Consider the following 23,161-nt stretch of genomic DNA (forward strand, 5'->3'; position numbering starts at 1 on the left):
TATTCCTTTTAAATGTCTGTGTTGGTGTTAAATGACTGCAAATGTGCAGATATCTTGATTTATTCTACTTTGTTTTTCATGATACAGTTGAAAAATAGAACAAAATGAAATTAAATATTGCTCCTATAAACATATACTGACTTGTGTTTATTGCATCTTCCAAGAAATTTCTATATTCTCATAAGCTTTGACTTAATTTATTAAAAATACATCAGAGGGGGATGTTCCACCTTCACCATCCTGCACACAGTGGACATCGTCGTTCACATAATAGAGACTGGCTACACACATAAACACAAAACATTGTATCGATCAAAGAAAGTACACAGCCAGAGCTTTTATCAACTTCAATTCAATTTGATTCAATTCAATTTTATTTATATAGCGCCAAATCACAAAAAGGTTGCCTCAAGGCATTGGTTGGGAAGGTGCACATGGGTAAATATTGTGCCCAAAACTCATGATGTTGTATAAAATGATGTAGAGCATTAGATATATTACAGTTCAATTTATTTTTGGATGACACATTTTATGTCATGGAGAGCATAAACAGCACTTTTTGGAGATCCTCACAAAATTTGACTCAACTAGAATGATTGTTAGATAAAAGAAACTATCACTGATTTTAAGCAAAACAAAATTTATGATAATTGGAAATTCTAGGACAGGCGTGGATGTAAATGTGATGATAAACAGAGATAGAGAGTATACCAGATTTTTTTGTAGACTATAAAATCAACTGGAAATGTCAAATAAAATATGTACAATCAAAATGGTCAAGAAGCATTTGTTAAATTATTTAAATCATAAATCACTTCATATACTTTACTGTTCTCTTATATTGTCGACGTTACATTGTTGTGTAGAAGTGGTGTGCAGGGACTTTTACAGAAAGGCGAGCAGAGACAGCTGCTTTATGATAGTGCTGTTTAGGATTTAAGGGAGAGAGAGCTTCATTTTAGGATGTTTTAATTTGTATTTTCTTTTAGATTTTATAAGACAATGACTATTTGTGGAGGGAGAAGGTTGATTGCTGAACCTCATCGTGCTTGAGCAGTTTGTGGATGGCCTTCCGTCAGACATGGCTGACTGGGTCCGCTACTACCTACCAGTCAACTTGAACATCACAGCGTCATAGGCAGAGGACAACCTGTCGGTCTGGCCAAGAGAGTTGGTGGGACAGCCATAACCAGCAGGGGGAAAATCGTCCAGTCCCCGCACCAAGTAGGTGGCTCCAGAACACATCCTGCTGCCACTATAGCCTGCTGCTGCCGGCTATAGTGGGAGCCTGCCACAAGAAATATTGACCATAGTGACAAGAGCGCTTTAAGGGGCAGAGAGGGGGATGTTACTCTCAATGTTGTTGCCGCATTTTGCTGCCAATAAAGTTACACAATTACACAGCATATTCAGATTTATTATTATATTTACAACATACCACAGTTTTTGCCTTGTCATTTTATTTTGTTGTATTCATCCGCGACACCTTAAAGGCCAGTCCGTGAAAATATTGTCACAGTTGGCGACCGCTGATTTAGACCAGGAACCACGACCTTCCCCAGTCGCCCAAACCCGTGACAGGTCATCACCCTCCTCCCCCTCCCTTTCTCCCTCCTCCTCACACCTGAAATTCATTGAGGAGATAATGGAGCGGGTCAATGCTGGGCTCAGGTCTGCCCCCCGGCTCAATCCCTTTATGTCCCCCATAAACCCCCCACCAGAGCGGCCAAAGGTTCGCCATCGGGCCCTACCCCCAAAAGAGCAATCGCAGTTATAGAGATTGACAGACCACGTGACTTTCGCGCATTGCATGCCGGGAACTCGTGGCAAAACAATCCAAGTACCTGCATCAAATGCAAGCATTTGCAGCACCGCAAAACGTTCATTCTTCGGTTCCAATAAATTCTTGCTTTTTCTTTGCCCCCCAAAAAGGTATGTACAAAACGAAGGAGAACAATGCCGGTCCGTACAAAGACAGACTTGATGAAAAGTCAAAGAAAAGATACGAGGAAAAAAATCAAACCAGTGAAAGGGTTAGACCCTTACGAGCACACAGAGGGACAAAATACGTTAGCGTGCTGCCCAACTTTCACCACGCTTATAATTATAATTATACGGTTCTTTGAGTGAGTGCATACACTCGTGAAGTTTAGTAACTTCAGGTCACTGCAACAAGCCCAGGTACAGTTTACCGACGGATGGGTACAGGACCTTGAAATGCACCGTGTAGAAAGTAAAGACCATCGTACATATCATAAGTTTACCAGTCTCACAAATCGTCTTCATAAATACACATTCGTTAACCTTTTATTAATAGGACCTTTGAGCTCAATGGTAATTATTTAGTAGTGGAAATAATTTCTGGTAGCATTACAGAAATGTAGCAGTGACAATAATATTGTATGCTGTAATTGTACTGGGCAATTAGTGATACAAAACAACTGTTTTATCCTGTGAATAAAAGTATATGTTTTTGTCAATGTACCATGGTAATAGCAGAAGCAAAACACAATATTGTGTCAGGACAATTCACTATTTATGCACAATAAACAAAGGAGCATAGCGCGACAATTTCTGTTCAGCGCCAGACTTGCTTGTAACCTATATCACCAATTATGTTAAGAAAAATGACGCATTAACTACAACAGCAGACTGACCTTTGTGGAAATGCTTGGAGCAGACTAACCTGTGAGCTGGAGTGTTCTGGGACGTTATATTTTGTCTTTGAATGGCTGCAATCCAGTCGCCTCTTTGTTACTTCGGAAACATGGCTCGAACAATTTCTCTTCAACGACGTAATCCGATAACAACCGATCTCTTTACCCGTCGGCTTTCTGTGGCTGTCATGCGACCGGCTATTGCAGTTAATAATACAACAGCTTCTTGCCATTTTTTGTGTTTCTTTTTATCGCTGTATAACTGATTTCAGTTGAAAGCCTGCGTGCGCTAGTACCTCTTGCCACGAGTTCCCAGAATTCTTTGCGGTTTTACCCCTGAGTGACGTCACATTTTCAATCTCTATATTGCCCAGCCCTGCCCCCTTTAGTCCCTCCTCACCACCTTCATGCTCTGTCTCTGCAGTCTGATGTGTGATGCGTGGAGGGTCCAGGCTGTGAGGATTATGGCAGTGGTGACTTTTCCCAGGAGAAGCTGGGACCGTGTTTACTAGAAGGTTTTAAAATTTCTGTACTTTTAGGTGACAGAAGGATACATGTGGCCTGGTCAAAACACAGAGAGCTGCACTCTAAAAGATCTTTAAATATAGTAAACATACCTTGTGTGCCACAGACTGCTCTCAAACACAAGGGGGCAAATAATAATTCTACAACACTTAAGTTGGCTTTATTAAATGTTAGATCTTCAGCTGGGAAAACATTTTTAATTAATGATTTAATCACTGAGCACAGCCTAGATTTTATGTTTTTAACTGAAACTTGGTTGGACCAAAATGAAAACAGTGGAGCTGTTCTCATCTAGACGACCCCTCCTAACTATACTTTTATCAGTAAGGCCAGGGTGAGCACGAGAGGAGGGGGGGGTAAGCAGCTATCTTCTGGAAGTTTTCAGTCTTTTGAATATGTGGCTTTACAGCTGAAGGCCCCATCCAAAGTTATGTTTCTTAATGTTTACAGGCCTCCCAAATACTGCACAGACTTTTTTAATGATCTCAGTGAACCACTGTCTATAACTGATCTGTGTTGATTTCATGTGTAATTATTGTTGGGGATTTTAACATCCGTGTGGACGACCCTCAGGACAAAGGGACTAAAGACCTGAGTAACACTCTGGGCAACTTTGGGCTGACTCAGCATGTAACAGGGACCACACATAATAGAGAACACACTCTTGACCTACGGATCTCCAAGGGCCTAAGCATTTCAAAGGTTACTGTGTCTGATGTGGGCCTGTCTGATCATTACTGTTTTCTTTGAAAGTAAAATTTCAGCGCACACAAATATGTCAACAGCAGTGATCACAAAACTGAAAAAGGTAGTGAGATCTTTAACCAGGTCTTCCCATTAACATCTGGCCTGTCCAGAGGTTCAGTCAATGAGCTTGTCAATAGCTTCAATGCTAAAATGTTAAATGTTGTGGACACTATTGCTCCCATTAAGGGGAAGGTTATCTCTGGAAGGAAGAAGTCTCCATGGAGAAACTCCACACTGGTGAAAAAAGAAAAAAGAGAGTGTTGGAAAGCTGAGCACAGATGGAGAAAAACTAACCTCAAGGTTCATTATGACCATGGCCTGCAATGACTTTGCCAAATTCTTCACAGACAAAATCCAAAAGATTAGACAAACAAGTGGTACATCAACAGCAGATTCAGAATATGTACTGTGTCCACCGAAAAACAGTTTAAACACCATGAAACAGTTTCACCCTATTAACAGCAAGGACCTGGAGGACATCTTAGGTCAACTGAACTCCTCCTCGTGCATTTTAGATGTCCTGCCAACAAGTTTTTTCAAAAAGGTCTCAAAGACTTTGGAGTCAGACCTGTTACAGATCGTCAACTTTTCTTTAATGTCAGGTGTGTTTCCAGAACCACGAAAAACTGCTGTAATTAAACCTATACTGAAAAAGGACAATCTTGACAAGACACAAATGAACAACTACAGGCCGATCTCAAATCTCCCATTTTTAAGTAAGATCATTGAAAAAGCAGTTTCTCAACAGCTCAGTTACTTCTTAACACAGAATAACTGCTATGATGCCTTCCAGTCAGGTTTTAGACAGAACCACAGCACTGAAACTGCTCTGACCAAAGTGTTTAATGACATATGTCTGAATACAGACAGGGGGAAAATGTCAGTCTTAGTTTTACTGGATCTCAGTGCAGCACTCGATACAGTTGACCACAACATATTACTCAAACGACTGGAGAACTGGGCAGGTCTTTCAGGAATTGTACTAAACTGGTTCAAAACATACTTAGAAAACAGGAAATACTTTGTATCAATAGGTAACTTTACATCTGAGCAGACAAGTATCACATGTGGAGTTCCCCAAGGTTCCATCTTGGGACCTCTTCTGTTTAACATTTACATGCTCCTACTGGCACAGATAGTAAAGAACAACAAAATAAACTATCACATCTATGCAGATGACACACAAATATATATCACAATGTCACCAGGAGACCAAGGCCCTGTACAGGCTCTTGGTAAATGCATTGAGGAAATTAATGACTGGTTGTGCCACAATTTTCTCCAACTAAAAAACAAAACCGAAGTAATAGTCTTTGGAGCCAAAGAAAAACGATTACAGGTCACCAGAGAACTTCAATCTATACACCTAAAAACCAACAACCAGGTGAGAAATTTGGGTGTAGTGATGGACGCAGACCAAAACTTAGAAAAACACATTAAGACAATAACAAAGTCAGCTTACTATCACCTCAAGAATATTTCAAGGATAAAAGATCTGATGTCTCAACAGGACCTGGAAAAACTAGTCCATGCATTCATCTTTAGTAGGTTTGATTACTGTAACAGCATCTTTACAGGTCTACCTAAAAAATCAGTCAGAAAACTACAGCTCATTCAGAACTCTGCTGCTCGAGTCCTCACTAAGACCAAAAAAGTGGACCACATCAGTCCAGCTCTGAGGTCTTTACATTGGCTGCCTGTCCATCAGAAGATAGACTAGTTCTGATGCTGGTCTATAATGAATGGTTTAGGACCAAAATACATCAGTAACCTCCTGACCCAGTATGAACCTTCCAGATCCCTCAGGTCATCTGGATCTGGTCTTTTATCAGTTCCCAGAGTCAGAACCAGACATGGAGAAGCTGTATTCAGCTTTTATGCTCCATATTTCTGGAACAAACTCCCAGAAAGCCTCAGATCAGCTGAAACACTCAGTTTATTTAAATCCAGGTTGAAGACTCACCTGTTCTCAGCTGCATTTGAATAAAGCACCAAATCCGCACTGCTTAAATTTCAAAACTTACATTTTAACTACTGATTTCATCTACTGTTCCTTTTCTTTTCCATTTTAAATTATGCTTTTTATTTGTTTTTGGTTTTTAATGTCTCTGTAAAGCACTTTGAATCACCTTGCTGTTGAATTGTGCTATATAAATAAACTTGCCTTGCCTTGCCTTATTTTCTATGATGAAACTATTGGGCCCCATCTTCACTTCTGACAAAAATTGGATGGTTGACTGGATGGTGCTCTATGTCAGAGGACAGTTACATAACTTCAGTACTCCAGTGCTGGCTATTCCAAGAACTGTTTCACGAGTTTCATGTTTCATAAGTCAAATGTATTCATATATCAGACACATGGTAGTAGAACTACGGGAGGACACAGTCCTTCATAGACAACTGTTTTACTCTGTGATGATTAGCTTACCCCTGCTGTGCTGGTCCTGATTTTCCCTGCTGCCAGCTCATCAAAACAATTTCTTGTGTATGTTCTGACTCGTGCTTAAACTGGGCTTTCTTTGTCTAAACTTGTCCTCATAGCTTTGGTTTCTGTGCCTGAGCTGGCCCGGTATATATTGAAATACAGCAGTCCACAATATGTGGTTTGGTGCTGCAGTCTCACATCCCCACATCCTTTCCAGCTCCAGAAAATGAGCCGTCTGATATCATAATGATGCCTTTTCCTCGACCTTTCTACTGCTTTGACTCGAGAAACACTGCTCTCTCCACTGGCCACTTGGAGAGAGTCTTGCCTCCTCTGCTTAAAAATAATAATAATAATAATAATACTACATTTTATTTAAAAATAGCGCCTTTCAAAGCACCCAAGGACACTGTACAACAGATAAACACACAAACTGGAAATATACACAATAATAAGAATAACAGATAAAAGTTAAGAGCATACAGAGGTTTAAACATAAGCAATTTTAAACAGATGAGTTTTGAGGGTGGACTTAAAAAGAGGAAATGAACTAATATTTCTGAGGTCAGGGGGTAAGGAATTCCAAAGTCGAGGGGCAGAGCAACTAAAAGTCCTGCCCCCCATTGTAATCAGACGAGCGGAAGGAACAGAGAGAGAAAGAGAAGATGAAGATCTGAGGCACCGGGATGGGAAGTTCATCTGTACTAAATCGGGGAGGTATGGTGGAGAGAGAGAATAAATAGCCTTAAATGTATACAGGATTATTTTAAAATGGATGCGAAATTTAACCGGGAGCCAGTGAAGCTGCTTCAGGATTGGGGAGATGTGGTGGGTAGAGGAAGTCCTAGTAATAATACGGGCAGCAGAGTTCTGGACACGTTGAAGCTTGTTAATAGATTTTTGTGTAAGGCCAAATAATAGTGAGTTACAGTAATCAATTCGAGAGATAACAAGATTATGGACGAGAATGGCAGTGGCATGAGGAGTGAGGAAAGGGTGGAGGCGATTGATATTACGGAGTTGGAAATATGCTGCACGTGTGACATTATTGATATGTGAATTAAAGGATAATGTGCTATCAAGAATGACACCCAAGCTTTTCACAGAGGGAGAGATGGGGACCAGCGAATTATTGATGGTGAGAGAGAAATTGTTAATTCTGGATAGCAATCGTTTAGTGCCGACCAGGAGAAGTTCTGATTTATTGCTGTTGAGTTTAAGAAAGTTGGAGGAGAACCAGGAATTGAGTTCAGCTAAGCAGAGGGTAAGGGAGGGTGGAGGAAGAGTAGAATCGGGTTTGGTAGAGAGGTAAAGCTGGGTGTCATCGGCATAGCAGTGGAACTGAATATTATATTTACGAAAAATATGTCCGAGTGGAAGAAGGTAAATGATGAAAAGAAGGGGCCCGAGGACAGATCCCTGGGGCACCCCAGTAGATAGAGGATAAGGCTGAGAAGTGAAGGATTTTAATTGACTGAACTGAGTGCGGTCAGACAGGTATGATTTAAACCAGGCTAATGGAGTATGAGAGAGACCAATAGAAGCTAATCTGCTAAGAAGAATGGGATGAGAGATGGTGTCAAAGGCTGCACTCAGATCAAGGAGAATAAGGATGGAGAGGAGACCAGAATCAGCTGCCATAAGAAGGTCGTTTATTTTTTTTAATAAGAGCAGTTTCGGTGCTATGCAGAGGACGGAAACCAGACTGGAACTGTTCGTAAAGGTTATTATCAGTTAGGTGTAGATTGACTTGTGAAGCAACTATTTTTTCAAGAATTTTTGAGAAGAATGGTAGATTGGAGATAGGACGGAAATTATTAAAGTTGTTGGGATCTAGACCTGTTTTTTTTTTTTTTTCAGGATTGGGGTAATAGCGGCAACTTTGAAGGAAGCAGGAACAGTTCCAGTGGTGAGTGAAGAGTAAATAATAGCAGATATGAGGGGAAGGAGAGGGGGTGAACAGGCTTTGACAAGGACAGTGGGGATAGGATCAAGCTGGCAGGTAGAAGGCTTTGATTTGTGGATGAGATCAGCAATATCAGTTAAAGACGGAAGTTGAAAAACAGAGAGGAAGTGAGAAGGGGGTGGAGTTAAGACAGAGGAGCTACATTGAGCATTAGGGTCCAAGTCTAAGTGTATTTTATGGATTTTTTCAGTGAAGAATAGCATTAGAGCATCGCAGAAGTTAGATGAATAGAGATGAGCGGGCAGAGAATCAGGTGGCCTGTTAAAGGAGTTGAATAATGAGAATAGGGTCTTGGTGGAGTTCTCACTTGAACAGACAATGGTAGAATAATAGGCAGATTTGGTTTGACTGATACATTCCTGATAAAACAGAACATGGTTATTAAACATATCCTTATGAATAGTAAGGCCAGTTTTCTTATAAAGATGTTCAAGCCGTCGGCCTTTAGCTTTCAATAGTCGGAGTTCAGGTGTGTACCAGGGTGCAGAGCAAGAAAAGAGTACAGTTCTGTTTTTTTGTGGAGCAAGAGAATTCAAAATACTACTGAGGCTATGATTATAATAAAATACTAGATCATCATCATCATCATCGTTTATTTGTATAGCACTTTAAGAACACACCAGGCAGACCAAAGTGCTGAACAACACAGATCAAAACAACAACCAAATTAAAAATACCATAAAATCATTACAAACAATAAAATAAATAAGAAGGTGTCAGTTTCCTACAGAGTTAAAAGCCAGGGAATAAAAATAGGTTTTCAATCTGGACTTAAAGACCTGCACTGATGATGCTTGTCTAATTTGGAGGGGAAGGTTATTCCAGAGCATCGGAGCCGCAATTGAAAAGGCACGGTCTCCTCTGCATTTCAGCCGCGACTTAGGGACCGACAGCAGCAGCTGCTCAGCTGAACGGAGCGAGCGAGGAGGAACATGTGGCTTCAGCAAGTCAGATAAGTACACAGGAGCCAGACCATTTAAAGATTTAAAAACCAATAAAAGGACCTTAAAACGAACCCTAAAACCAATGGGAAGCCAATGCAAGGAAGCCAGAACCGGAGTGATGTGATCGAATTTCCTACTACCGGTTAAAAATCGCGTCGCCGCGTTTTGCACTAACTGCAGGCGTGACAAGGTGCCCGACCCGACCCCTATTAAAAGGGAATTACAATAGTCCAGACGTGAGGTGATAAAAGCATGAGTAAGAGTTTCCAAATTGGGTTTGGAAAGGAAAGGCTTAACCTTCGACAGGCGTCTGAGGTGATAAAAAGCTGATTTTACCACCCCACTTACATGACCTTCAAAAGTAAGCGCAGAATCAAGTTTAACACCAAGATTAGTGACTGAACTTTTCAGATGAGAGGTCAAATCACCAAAATCAACATCTGGAGAATCAGTAGAACGATGCGGGCCATATAAAATTGCTTCCGTTTTGCGACCATTAAAATTCAAAAAATTATTTGCCATCCATAATTTAATATCGCTAAGACAGTCAAGCAGTGATTGACATGGGGAGGTATCCAAATGACTAAAAGGTAAGTAAAGCTGACAGTCATCGGCATACAAATGAAATGACACTCCGTGTTTACGAAAAATCGCACCAAGGGGGAGTAAATACAGCGAGAAAAATAATGGCCCAAGGATAGATCCCTGGGGCACACCCCAAAGCAGAGGGGCCACAGAGGAAGCGGCCAGCCCCAGCTTGACACAAAAACTCCTTTCGGAAAGATATGATTTTATCCATGACAATGCCAGATCAGAAATTCCCACACAGTGATGTAAGCGGGAGATCAGCAGGTCGTGGTCCACTGTGTCAAATGCAGCTGTCATATCCAATAAGACAAGCACAGCATATTTACCATGATCAGTAGCAACAAGAATGTCATTCATAACTTTAACAAGAGCTGTCTGCGTACTGTGAAAGGGCTTAAAACCAGATTGGAAAATTTCAGACAATTGCGAGTCGTTCAAATAATCCAACAGTTGGGTATGTACAATCCTCTCCAAGATCTTGCTTAAAAAGGGAAGTTTGGAGATAGGTCTAAAATTTGACATAGTAGAACTATCAAGGCCAGGTTTCTTAAGTAAGGGGTGTATGACTGCATGTTTAAACCCACTAGGAACTTGACCGGTTAACAGACTAGTATTGATAATTTTCAGGATATAAGGTCCAATGATGGGAAATACTTTTTGGAGAAAGCGGGGAGTAACAACATCATTCGGGGAGCCACAGGGCTTAGCATGTAGCACCAACTCCTCTAAGTCACGCAGAGAAATCGGTGCAAAAGCAGGGAATAAGCTTGAGCAAGGAGCATGCATGGCTGGATCAACAATAGGTGGAATCAGAGGCCTCAGGCTAGCAATCTTGTCCACAAAAAAGGTGATAAACTTATTGCACATAGCCTCAGAGGATGGCAAAAGGTTGTAACCCTCCAAGTTAAGTACAGAATTAATCGTATTGTATAAAACACGAGGGTTATGAGAGTTGGCCGAAATAAGTTGAGAAAAGTAGGAGTGTTTATCGGCCTTAACTGCCCTCTGATAAGTTTTCCAACTAATCTTTAGGGCTTCCAGGGAGACATGCAATCTGTCTTTTTTCCAGTGTCTTTCACATTTCCTACATTGTCTTCTAATAGCTCGGGTACGATCTGTTAACCAAGGACTAGTCTTAGATTTACATTTTCTTACTCTCAAAGGGGCAACAACATCAAGCACAGATTTACAAGCAAAGTCAAAATACAAAAGTAGGTCATCTGCAGTGGGCAACTCAGGGGCATAAGACATAAATTTGTCAAACAGTATAGAAAACCGTTCGGCAGAATCAGAGCCAAAGGCACGATAACATCGAGCAGGTGCAGCCTGATTTGCAAAAGCGTTAGAAGGAGCAATATCAAATAAGATAGGCATATGATCAGAAAATACTGCATCTTCAACCCGTACATTGCAAACAGATAAACCATGAGATAAAACTAAGTCCAGTGTGTGACCACGTTCTTGAGTGGCACCACTAACAAATTGGACAAAATTAAAAGAGTTCACTAAGTCCAGAAAGTCCTTGGCCAGGGGCTTCCCCGGACAGCAAACGTGAATATTAAAATCACCAAGCAGGAGGATCTGGTCATATCGTGATGCACAATCAGCAAGAAACTCTGAGAACTCTGATAAGAACACCTTGTTATATTTCGGCGGGCGATAAACAGTCGCACATAACAACGAAGGCGAGTGGCCCAGTTTACATAAACAGAGTTCAAAGCTGGTGTAGCGAGACGAAGGGAAAAGCTGCTTCAAGTCCAAGTGAGCCTTAAAAACAACAGCAAGCCCTCCTCCGCAACCAGAAGCTCTCGGAACATTAAAAAAGGTACATTCAGCGGGTACTAGTTCAATGAAAGCGCTTAACTCACCGGGAGAAATCCAGGTTTCAGTCAAGAAGAGTAAATCCAGAACACGAGAGAGAAAAAAATCCTTCAATATGAAGGTCTTGTTGACCACCGACCTGGTATTTATTAGACCCAGCCTGAGAGGGACTGGGTCCAAAACTTCTGAGGTATTAGCAACCAGATCCACCGGTCGAAGATTTTTCTTGTCAACTCCGCGCCAGCGCATATGCCGTAGAGGAGAGAGTTTTGCTGGATCATTTTTGAAAGACCCAACAACAGGAACCAGCCAGGAGTCCACCGGATCCAAGGCACGCAATGGCACCAATAGTTGCGGACAAAAGCGGCGGATGCAGCGGAGCTCATGGGGAAAATGAGAAATCAAGATCCTCTTGAATAGCCAAATTGTTAAGAGACAAGCAGCTAGAGAGAGCAGAAGAAAGGATATCAAGATTTATATTCTTGATATTCCGGAAAGAAATAATACGGGGATTGTTAATTATAGAGAAAGTCATGTGAACATTAAAGGAGAGAAGTAGATGATCCGAAATTAGCAGCTCGTCAGCTGTGCAGTTGGAGGGGGTAAGTCCAGAACAACAGACTAGGTCCAAAGTATGGCCCTTAGTGTGGGTAGGGAAGTTTATGTATTGTTTAAGGCTGAAGCTATCAAAGCAGGATAAAAGGTCCTTGGTAAGAGGATGGTCGCAGTTATCCACGTGGACGTTGAAGTCACCCAGCAATATTATATTAGGGGAAACAGTAGCTAGGTTGGTCAGCAGATCAGCAAAGTCACTGATAAAAACAGAATTAAATTTTGGGGGGCGGTAGATGACAGCTATGACAGTTGGAGTAGGTCCTGAAAGTTGACAAACAACAGATTCAAAGGAGCTGTACGTAGGGACAGACAGCGGCGAGACTTTCCAGTTCTCGCGATAAATTACCGCGAGGCCACCACCACGGCCGGACTCACGAGGTTGGCAGGTGTAAACAAACCCCGGGGGGTGGAGTCGTTGAGTTGCGAAAAGTCATTGGGCTGTTGCCATGTCTCAGTCAAGCAGAAAAAGTCAAACTTACGGTCTGTTAGGAGATCCTGTATGAGATGTCCTTTGTTCGTAAGCGAATGGATATTAAGCAGGCCGAAGTTGACGGAAGTACTGTCGGGCTGGATGAGAGTGTTGGCCGACCTAGGCAGGTTAGCCAAAACATTGTGGTCAACAGACCTGCCGGGGTTCCGTTGAGAGCGACCAGAGGTGGACCAGAAGGACTGAATTGGCTTGGAATTATCCTGATGGAAATACCGACGGGAGCCCCGATGTACGTACTTTCAACGAGGGAGGAAGGCAATGTCCGTGTGGAGATGAAGAGCAGCCAGCGGCGGAGCAGCCAGGGAGAAGCGGAGCCGGAGGAGCTCATCAGCTGTATACTGATGGAGCCCAGTGCCGAGTCAGTAGATCGATGACATAAAGATCCAGACCCACACAGACAGTGCATAGATCCTGAAAGGTCACATCATGGACAGGAACAACCGGACAGAGACACTGGCGGGCCTTAGAGAAGGGAACAGGACAGGAATTCGGTAGCGACAGCGATAGCGGTGAGTAGCGGCAGCAAGTAGCGGCAGCAAGTCGCGCCAGCGTTCACTCAACCGGAAGTAAAATGAGACACCAGAAGGATTCACTTTGATTGCTAGTGCTCTGGGCTGCTTCATCTGTAACCATGTGCCCTGCCTTGTTGTCAGTCTTTGCCTAAATCACCACCTTGGCTGACTGAGTGTGTAGCCGCTAAACTGGTGGACCTAAATCTTCACCACCACGTCTGTACACGTACAAGCGGAAAGGGGGAGTGAGTGGGTCAGCGCTCAGAGCACAGAAACTAAGCTGGCTTTAAACACACCATTTATTTTCATGAGAAAACACAGCCAGAATTACAGATACAAACTAAAATCCCCGCTATACAATAAAAATAGTGTTTGCAACCCGCTAAAAACCCTCCTGGCAGAAATAACTATACACTAAAAAACAAAGCTAAATGAATGTTTTTCATATGCTAAAAACACCCCCTTCCCCGTGGATTTGACGCGTCGCCTCCCACTGTTGCTATTCTGTCCGTCGGGACTGGATCGCCGGGTTATGCTGGCCGATCGCCGAATGTCTCGTGGTGCCCCACAGGCAGGCCGGAAGTCCTTCTTTACATATGCTGGCTTGCACACATTTTGTTTCCTGCTCCTTACTTTTCGTGTGTCTCTCCTCCAGTCTTTGCTCCCACTATCTCCCTTAAGTCAGTGTGGTGGCTGATAGGCCACCTCGGGGAACGCCCCCACCTGACATACAATAAAAATAGTGTTTGCAACCCGCTAAAAACCCTGCTGGCAGAAATAACTATACACTAAAAAACAAAGCTAAATGAATGTTTTTCATATGCTAAAACCCCCACCCCCACCAGAGTCCTATATTCCCACAGTCCAGCCACACGCGGGCAAATGTTCCTTAGCTGGAAGAGACAGGAGAGGAACTCCTCTTCCGGGATGGGGAATCTCGCCAGAAGAAGACCAGGGAGGAGGCCCCTATCTCCGCCTGACGGCGCGCGACCGGGCAGTCCAGCCACTCTCCACACCCGCACACGGCCTCCCTCGTAGCCCCGCCCTGAAACAACAGACACGGGCCAGCAACGTTGTCGCCGCAGCCGCTGTTACCCTCCCCCGGCAAAGCTACGCCTAGCGCCCAACAGTGGGAAAGCGATACTCACAGATGCAGGCAGAGGCGTCCCCCTGCCCTGCTGTGGATTTCATGCGTCGCCTCCCACTGTTGCTATTCTGTCCGTCGGGACTGGATCGCCGGGTTATGCTGGCCGATCGCCGAATATCTCGTGGCCCCCCACAGGCAGGCCGGAAGTCCTTCTTTACATATGCTGGCTTGCACACATTTTGTTTCCTGCTCCTCACTTTTCGTGTGTCTCTCCTCCAGTCTTTGCTCCCACTATCTCCCTTAAGTCAGTGTGGTGGCTGATAGGCCACCTCGGGGAACGCCCCCACCTGACAGGTGCCTACAATTGTCCGCTTAATCCACAGTGGAATAAAAAGAATACTGTACAACAACACTAAACACACACTATAAATATGGGGATAAAATCATGCAATAGGAATATCAATAAACAAACATGCAATAGCAGTATTACAATAAGATCATGCAAATAAAATCGACACTATGTACCAACACAGTCTGATCCAAAACAAAATATAAAAACACAATTTTCCACTGTGTGACAAGTGCATCTGATTTGGCTTCAGATGGGCTTTCATTTCCACTACTGAACGACCAATATTCCCTCAAAGTTGCGCGCGTGCGCAATTGTGCATTGCAAGCATTTGGTCTCTGCGCACATAAAATCTGTGTTGTGCACAGAAAAAAAAAAATCTAACTTGAATTGAAATTAAAATTAATACTTTAACAATTCTGTTTCGCTGTGTTAGTCAGTAAGTGACTGGCTGCTCCCGTATGGGATTAGAACAATGCCACCTTATCCCATAGTCCAGCCAATAATGTGATTCACATTCGTATATACACAGCTAATCAATGTCGTTGACAGGCTATGACAGCGTCCTTATGTGCCAACACCGGTGTTTTAGCTAGCAAAGCGGCGTGACAGATATGGAGTGAAGTTAATGACAACGTGTACAACCATTGGAGATGTGAGCATGACAGACGGAACAATTGATGGAAAAAGTGTGGACTTTATAGCAGTTTTTAAATTATGTTGATAGGCCACGTAAAACCAGAGTTATGATAAAAATATATGCAATGTTTGGTTTTCTTTCTGAGAACTATTGTTGTTTATATTTACTGTGGGAAGAAACGGTAAAAACGGCGTTATATAAGGAAAACGCTCAAAAGCACTCTCCACCTGTGAGCAAAAACAAAACCAAAAAATCAAAAAATGATATGGCAAAATGGCATTTAGTTGTTTAGGAAAGGGGGAAGTTTTAGGAGTGACGGCGGTGTTCTGAGATGTGAGAGATTTGCAATGTTTAGTGCAAATCTTGTGTAGTTAGTGTGTAGTGTAGTCAATAGTTTTCTTGTGTGCGTCAGAACAATGAGGCCACTGCTGAATGTTACAGGTGTTACAGGAGTGATAGATCTCCTGTTGTCAGGCCTGCAGGTATCAGGCTTGTGATGTTCTCCTTTATCTCATAGTGGACAGAAAATTTTTTTTGGAGTGGCACAAATAATTTGTGTGGCATCAAATTTGATGCAGAACAGCTGATTGTTCTGTAAATAGTTTGAAATACCTAAAAATGCCTTGGCTGCATTTTTAGGTAAACAGCTGCAAAAAATTTTGTTGTTTGCATTACTCAGTTACTTTTTTAAAGAAGTAACCATATAATTAATTGCTAAGTTCAAGTTATTTTTAACTTCCAATAGTGTTAACATACTACACAGGTTATGAACAAGATTTTTTTAAATTTTCATTGTAAGTGGGCTAAAGAAGTTAATTAAAAGTAGTCTAACATAAATGTAAATGCAGTAATTTGATTATTTTAATAAACCATGTAACTTGGATGGATTCGATGCTGGCGTGACCACAGTGCACACGCCTAATGTTGCTCACAGTGGTTCAAGGGACCGCTCAGGGAGTTTGTGTGTTCACTCAGATAAATGAAAAACTAGAGGGAACATTGTGAACAACTGCTCGACTTCCATATAAGTTTCTTTGCCCAGTTCTACCCCTGAACTAGGCCATCCCTTGGACTGTCCCTCAATTCTGCTTCGCCCTCAGGACACTCTTCCCCACTAGCGTCTCCCCTTGCCCTTTGCAATCAGCTACCTACCCATACACTGGATTTTTTGACACCTCAATTGTTTTATTTTCTGTTTCAACTCAATTTTAATAATAAGAATAATTTTAATATGGCCTTTTTGAACATGAACCTGTAACAGTCCCTGTTCAGCCACCAGTTTGTAACAGCAGTCTTCTGAGGAAGAAGCGGCTAGCAGATCCAGCGGGCATGTGGTGCAGAGGTTAGCCGGAAAACTCGAGGCCAGTCAGTTAAATCGAACAACAGATCTTTGTTTGATGTCAGCAACATAAGGACATACAAGCCAGGTCTCCATGGCTCTACCCCAGCTGTACATACATTTGGTAGGACGGGTAGGCGCCTGTGCCAGGCTGTTAAAATGGCAGCATGTAATGGCTGCCACAGAATACTCACACACCCAGTAAGAGACTCCCCCAGCTACTACAATAGCAGGACAACCCCCCCAGTGGTGCTATAACACAATAAGTGTTGTTATAAACCTTGGTATAAATTGAATACGATTTTATGTGACTTGGGCTTCATTCTTCCTTTATGACACTTATAAACACAAAAATAAATAAACAAAACACAAAAATGTTACTCTTCAGCGATTTTTTGCTGATAACTAATTAACTCACAGTAGTAAATAATTAAGTTACTGGATAGAAAAACAAAATGTCTCAAATGGCAAGTCATTTAGGCCCCACCCATACTCACCCTTCTTCCTTAATGGTTGGTGTGCAAGATTAAACAACACAAAATGTCAATAAAAGAGAATGACATAGAAATAAAACCTAATGACTGGGATCAGTGATTCAGAAAGCTGTCATGTGCTCAACTTTGAGAACCAATTTGCTCTTGCTTGTTTTGCTGTCTTGCTACTTTACCTCGGTCATATCCTCTTCTCAGTTTTCCCTCTCATGTCAGTTACAGGGACAGTTTGATCTAAATGGGATGTACAAGACTGGAGATGTGGTTCTAGGGGGACTGTTTCAAATCCACTTCTTTTCAAGTGTTGCTATTCAGTCTTTTACTTCACAACCACAACAGCCTACTTGCAGTGGGTAAGTATGACAGGAAAAGCAGCATAGAAAAAGAAAAAAAAGAAATGAAAAATATTGTAATGGAAATATGGGTTTTTAATTCATGCCTAAGGTAACTGTACTTTTCAGTTTAAAATCGTTCAGGATAAATGCATGTATCTTGAATTATAAATTTATATTTGTTCATCAAAATATCCTGTTAATTGTTATTCAGTTTCTTTATTTGTCTATAAAAATAAGTAATTTTGCCACATGTAAAGTATCTTAGATAAATATCTATGTTGATGAAAATGTATTTTTTCAATAATTAACTTTTTCTTGTCTTAGTGTTTATGCCCTAGGATTTAAGCTCGCACAAACCATGGCCTTTGCTATTGATGAGATCAACAGAAACTCAAACCTGCTACCAAATGTGACTGTGGGATATACTCTGTATGATAGCTGCCAAGAACTTGGAATTGGATTCCGTGCAGCATTATCATTAGCCAATAGTCAAGAAGAGAAAATTATATTAAATGATACATGTTCTGGAAATCCTCCAGTCATAGGGATTGTGGGTGATCCGTCCTCTACACCTTCTATTGCCATCTCCAGCGTCTTAGGTTTGTACAGAGTACCTATGGTAAGTTTTCTGCTTGACCATGTAACAGTTTTCTTTGATTGTTTTCATTTAATAGCAAATGTAGAGCCACTTGTACAAAGCAATGCATGACAAAGTTATTAAAAAATGTTGGATATCACTGCATATAGTCTCTATTTTTAACAGGTGAGTTATTTTGCCACATGTTCCTGCCTGAGTGACCATCAAAAGTATCCATCCTTCTTTAGGACGATTCCAAGTGATGCTTTCCAGGTGAAAATCTGTCAACAAAGTTAAAATGGAAAAGCTAATGAATTCTGGTTAAAGAAATTACCTGCTTTGCAACAATATGCTTACAATGACGCAAAATGTTTTTTTTCAGTTACAGTTTTTTTGTATGAAAAAAGCTAAATTGTGACCATGAACCTGTGGTGTGCATTGGAAAGTGATGCAAAAACAATCATGTGGAAAATTGTTCGTGTTCATGCATTTACACTTAGGTACGTGCTATGATCCAGATTCTAAAACACTTTGGCTGGACTTGGGTAGGTCTGCTTGTCACTGATGACGATTATGGACTTCATGCAGCCAGATCCTTTCAGTCTGAGCTGAGTCTTTCGGGTGAATCTTGCCTGGCCTACACCGAGGTTTTGCCCTGGAACAAAGACACAGATGAACTCAGGAGGATTGTTGATGTTATGAAAAAATCCACAGCTCGGGTTGTCATTGTCTTTGAACATTACAGTCGCGTGATAAATCTTATGGAAGAGGTTTGGCTATACAAATCTTTAATTATTACTAGTTTCATAGGTCTGAATCACAAAAGTATATTGTGTGAAACATGTATTACATCCTATTTGAATGAGTACAGAAAACCAGTCATTCATTTGAAGATGAATAATGACTTCAATTGCATGATAATGTCACTAAAGAAGTTGTAGTTACAATATCACTTCATAGATGGTGTAGGTGTATGTATGCTATTAGGTGTAATCTAATTCACAGGTAGTGAGGCAAAATCTAACTGGCATACAGTGGATGGCCAGTGAAAGCTGGACAGTAGCAGTACCTGATGTGCTCCAAACACCTCAGCTTATGCCATACCTGGGTGGTACACTGGGCATCGCTATTCGTCGAGGAGAAATACCAGGGCTCAGGGAATTCCTGTTACAAATAGGCCCTGACCTACATCACAACAATAGCTATGGAAATAGCATGGTGGGAGTTTGACTTTTTAATATACTAGTTGGAAGAATCGTATATTTTCATGATGTGTAAAAAACAATATTAAAATATTTCAGGTGAACCAGTTTTGGGAATTTGCATTTCAGTGCAGTTTTGCACCAGCTCCAGCAGGCTGGCTGGAAGGTGGAGGTGCAATATGCACCGGACAGGAAGATCTGAAAAATGTGGACAATGAGTTCTTGGACGTTTCCGACCTGCGGCCTGAGTATAATGTGTACAAAGCTGTTTATGCACTGGCATATTCGCTTGATGACATGCTGCGGTGCAAGCCAGGAAGAGGGCCTTTCAGTGGGAACAGCTGTGCCACTTTGCAGTCACTGGAGCCTTGGCAGGTGTGATATCATTTTACACTCTGTTTATAAATTCTTTGCTTTAAAATGACTTTCAGGATAGAATTTACCACAGAATTTAACATGTAGGATTAAATACAACGTGATAATATTAACTATGAAAAAGCGGGAGTGAGCTCAACAGATTTTTCGCACTCCCCCCAAAAATTAGCAGTTGATATATTTAAATCAGAGGCATGTATGCATGAATCATTACTAGTGATGTAATATTCTATTTGACTATTTAATACTGGATGCCATACTAGGTTACTTTTCACCTCAGTGTGAAAAGTAATTTATTTATTATACTTTCCTTTTTAACAGCTTATTTATTACTTGGAAAGAGTGAACTTCACCACTCCATTTGGTGATCAAGTGTCATTTGATGAGAATGGTGATGTGGAGCCAATTTATGATGTGATGAATTGGTTGTGGCTCCCTGATGGAAGCACTAAAGTTCAGAATGTGGGTGAGGTTAAGGGGTCAGGTGAAGGTGAAGAACTCATACTTGATGAAAACAGAATCTTCTGGAACTTTGAATCGAAAAAGGTCAGATATGAGTTTTAAAAGTTAACTTTTGGCATATGTCCAGTATATATCAGTGTAAAAGCTAATTAACTCATAGCAAAGCTATTTAATTTCATCCTATAGCCACCTCAATCAGTGTGTAGTGAGAGCTGTCCTCCTGGTACCCACATGGTGAGAGAGAAGGGGAAACCCCAATGCTGTTTTGACTGCATCCCTTGTTCTGAAGGAAAAATCACTAATAAGACCAGTACGTATTTTTCTTTTTGCATGACATATTTAATTTCATTATTATGAAGAATACTATGCATTTCACCAATGCTCCCTTTTGTATCAGACTCCTTGGAGTGTACCAGTTGTCCAGAGAATTTTTGGTCAAACCCACAGCGTGACCACTGTATTCCTAAGAAGACAGAGTTTCTTTCCTATCATGACCCTTTGGGCATTTGTTTGACGGCAACCTCCTTACTGGGAACACTTATATGTGCTGTTGTTCTGGGGATCTTTATCTGCCATCGCAGAACACCTATAGTTCGTGCCAACAATTCAGAACTTAGTTTCCAGCTATTAGTGTCACTTAAGTTATGTTTCCTTTGTTCGTTGCTGTTTATCGGACGACCCAGGATGTGGACATGCCAACTCAGACACGCAGCATTTGGGATCAGCTTTGTGCTTTGTGTCTCATGCATCTTAGTAAAAACCATGGTTGTTCTGGCTGTGTTCAAAGCCTCCAAGCCAGGAGGGGGAACCAGTTTGAAGTGGTTTGGTGCAATGCAGCAGAGAGGAACAGTTCTGTTTCTTACATCTATTCAGGCAGCCATCTGCACTACCTGGCTTGTCTCTTCCTCTCCAACTCCACATAAAAACACCCAATACCACAATGATAAGATAGTGTATGAGTGTGCAGTTGGGTCCACTGTTGGTTTTGGAGTGTTATTGGGCTATATTGGCATGCTGGCTTTCCTCAGTTTTCTAATTGCATTCCTGGTGAGGAATCTCCCTGATAGTTTTAATGAGGCCAAGCTCATCACATTCAGCATGCTGATCTTCTGTGCTGTGTGGGTGGCCTTTGTTCCTGCTTATGTCAGCTCACCAGGAAATCTTGCAGATGCAGTGGAGGTGTTTGCCATCCTGGCTTCAGGTTTTGGACTTTTGATCACACTGTTTGGACCCAAATGTTACATAATCCTGTTGAGACCAGAGTTGAACACAAAGAAAGCTGTTATGGGTCGTGGCGTTGAGTCATAAACAGTTCACTAATTTCAAAAGAATGAAAAGAGAAAACTGTCTCTCTCCAGTTTTTCTCCAGACAGAAAAAAAAAGTGTATTTAAATCAATTTAATAGTTCTTTCAAATCTTGGCGCTGGTGTCACATGATTGCAAATGTACAAATATTGTGATTCATTCTACTTTCATTTATTTTTTAAGATGCAGCTAAAGTACACGCTAATCTTACTCTTAATATGTAATTACCTACTCGTTGATGCTTACTCGTGAAATTTAACCCCAATTTAAACATACAGATTTTTTTGTTTATTTAATTTTTTAAAAAAAATTGTTCCCATGAATCTACATTGATTAGTGTTCAATTACATCATCCAAACAATTTCTGCATCCTCATGAACTTTGAATCAATCCATTAAAAATACATAGGAGGTGGATCTTCCCCCTTCACCAGCTTGAATAAAGTGGATATCGTTTTTCACCTAATTGCATTTTATGTAAATAAAGAGAGAGTGGGCACACACATAAACACAAAAAAATTAACAGGAAGAAAATTTTTGACACATTTGAACAGATATTTTTGATAAACTGGAAAGGTATGCGCTTAGAGACATGGCATTGGACTGGGTAAAGAGTTTCTTAATAAACAAGTGACAACTTCTGAATCAAACCAATGTTCAATTATCAAAATTTTTGAGCAATGGTTTTCCCACAGAGTCCCATCTGCATGAATATTGTAAACATTTGCATCATTTAACTTGTAATGCTGTGTGTTCCGGGTCCTTTGTCACCCGAAGAAGGTTCTTGCTTTGGTCATTTCAGGCTTTTGTTTCTACTTTCTGCAGATGATGTAGTTCTGTTGGCCTCATTAGGTTGTGGTCTCAGCTCATACTGGGGTGGTTGTCAGCACTGCAACAAAATTTGAAGTGGAAGGAATGAGAATCAACTACTCCAAGTTACAGGCAATGGTTTTCAGCTGACAAACCCTGAAGTGCCCAATCTAAGTAAGGGACAAGTTGCTGCCAAAAGTGGAGGAGTTTAACCCTTTAAAGCCGGTTGGAGCGGACACGCTCCATTTTGCATAACTATTTTTAAATTCTGGTAGCACTGCAACCACGTAAGCTAGCGCAATAATTTTTTTTGCATATGAAACCGGAGGAGTTGTACTTATATCTTATGCCATCAGCTTGTCCTAGGTCACAGTTTCCTTCCACATATAGTTTTGCAAAAACTGAATAAAAAGCACTTGCAGCAACAAAAACATAATATTCCAGAAGCACGCTTTGCCGATCCGATCAGCTGTTCATAACACTTCCTACGTCCATCAGCGTGAACTATCGCATGTCCGCCATGACCTGCCCAAAACCGGAAGTGACGTCATTTTGCAGAAATCATCAGGGCCTCATGAGCCTATACTGGTGTTTTTAAAAGTTATCTTTGACTTTATGACTTTCTGTGTCGTTTCTGGGATGCTTAGGACTCATATTGCACAGCTGGAAATAGTTTATTTTGATGCATATGCTGTTATTTTGCAAATTTGTAGTATAATATTTATTTTCGTTTTTCCTGCAGTATATGAAAATTGGTGTATTTCAAAAATAAAACTATGAAGACACTCAAAATAAATTTCCTGTGGTGGGAAACTATTTTGTGCAACTTTTTTGTATTTACAGTTTTGAGGGATAAGCCTCTTAAATTTCTCTAACTAGAAATATATGTTAAAAAAAACC

The 23,161-nt window shown here is 41.3% G+C and overlaps 1 protein-coding gene across 1 annotated transcript; it reads left to right on the forward strand.

Annotated features, from left to right (window-relative positions):
- The first annotated feature begins 17,292 nt into the window (after nt 1-17,292).
- LOC120719917 (extracellular calcium-sensing receptor-like) lies at nt 17,293-21,455 on the forward strand. Its single transcript, XM_040009480.1, has 9 exons — nt 17,293-17,549; nt 17,856-18,150; nt 18,295-18,381; nt 18,609-18,878; nt 19,114-19,326; nt 19,410-19,685; nt 20,007-20,231; nt 20,334-20,457; nt 20,545-21,455. The coding sequence occupies exons 1-9, from the start codon at nt 17,314-17,316 to the stop codon at nt 21,453-21,455; spliced, it is 2,637 nt and encodes an 878-aa protein (XP_039865414.1). The 5' UTR covers nt 17,293-17,313.
- The last annotated feature ends 1,706 nt before the right edge of the window (nt 21,456-23,161 follow it).

This window comes from Simochromis diagramma, unplaced genomic scaffold (assembly GCF_900408965.1).
Source record: "Simochromis diagramma unplaced genomic scaffold, fSimDia1.1 OVJJ01000344.1, whole genome shotgun sequence".
NCBI classification, from domain to species: Eukaryota; Metazoa; Chordata; class Actinopteri; order Cichliformes; family Cichlidae; genus Simochromis; species Simochromis diagramma.

What these genes read in the sequence shown, in the direction of transcription:
- LOC120719917 (XM_040009480.1), top strand. Translation starts at nt 17,314, where the DNA reads ATGTGCTCAACTTTGAGAACCAATTTGCTCTTGCTTGTTTTGCTGTCT. An exon ending in TTCCAAGTGATGCTTTCCAG is followed by an intron (nt 18,382 to 18,608) that starts GTGAAAATCTGT and finishes ATTTACACTTAG; the next exon opens with GTACGTGCTATGATCCAGAT. An exon ending in ATAGCTATGGAAATAGCATG is followed by an intron (nt 19,327 to 19,409) that starts GTGGGAGTTTGA and finishes AAAATATTTCAG; the next exon opens with GTGAACCAGTTTTGGGAATT.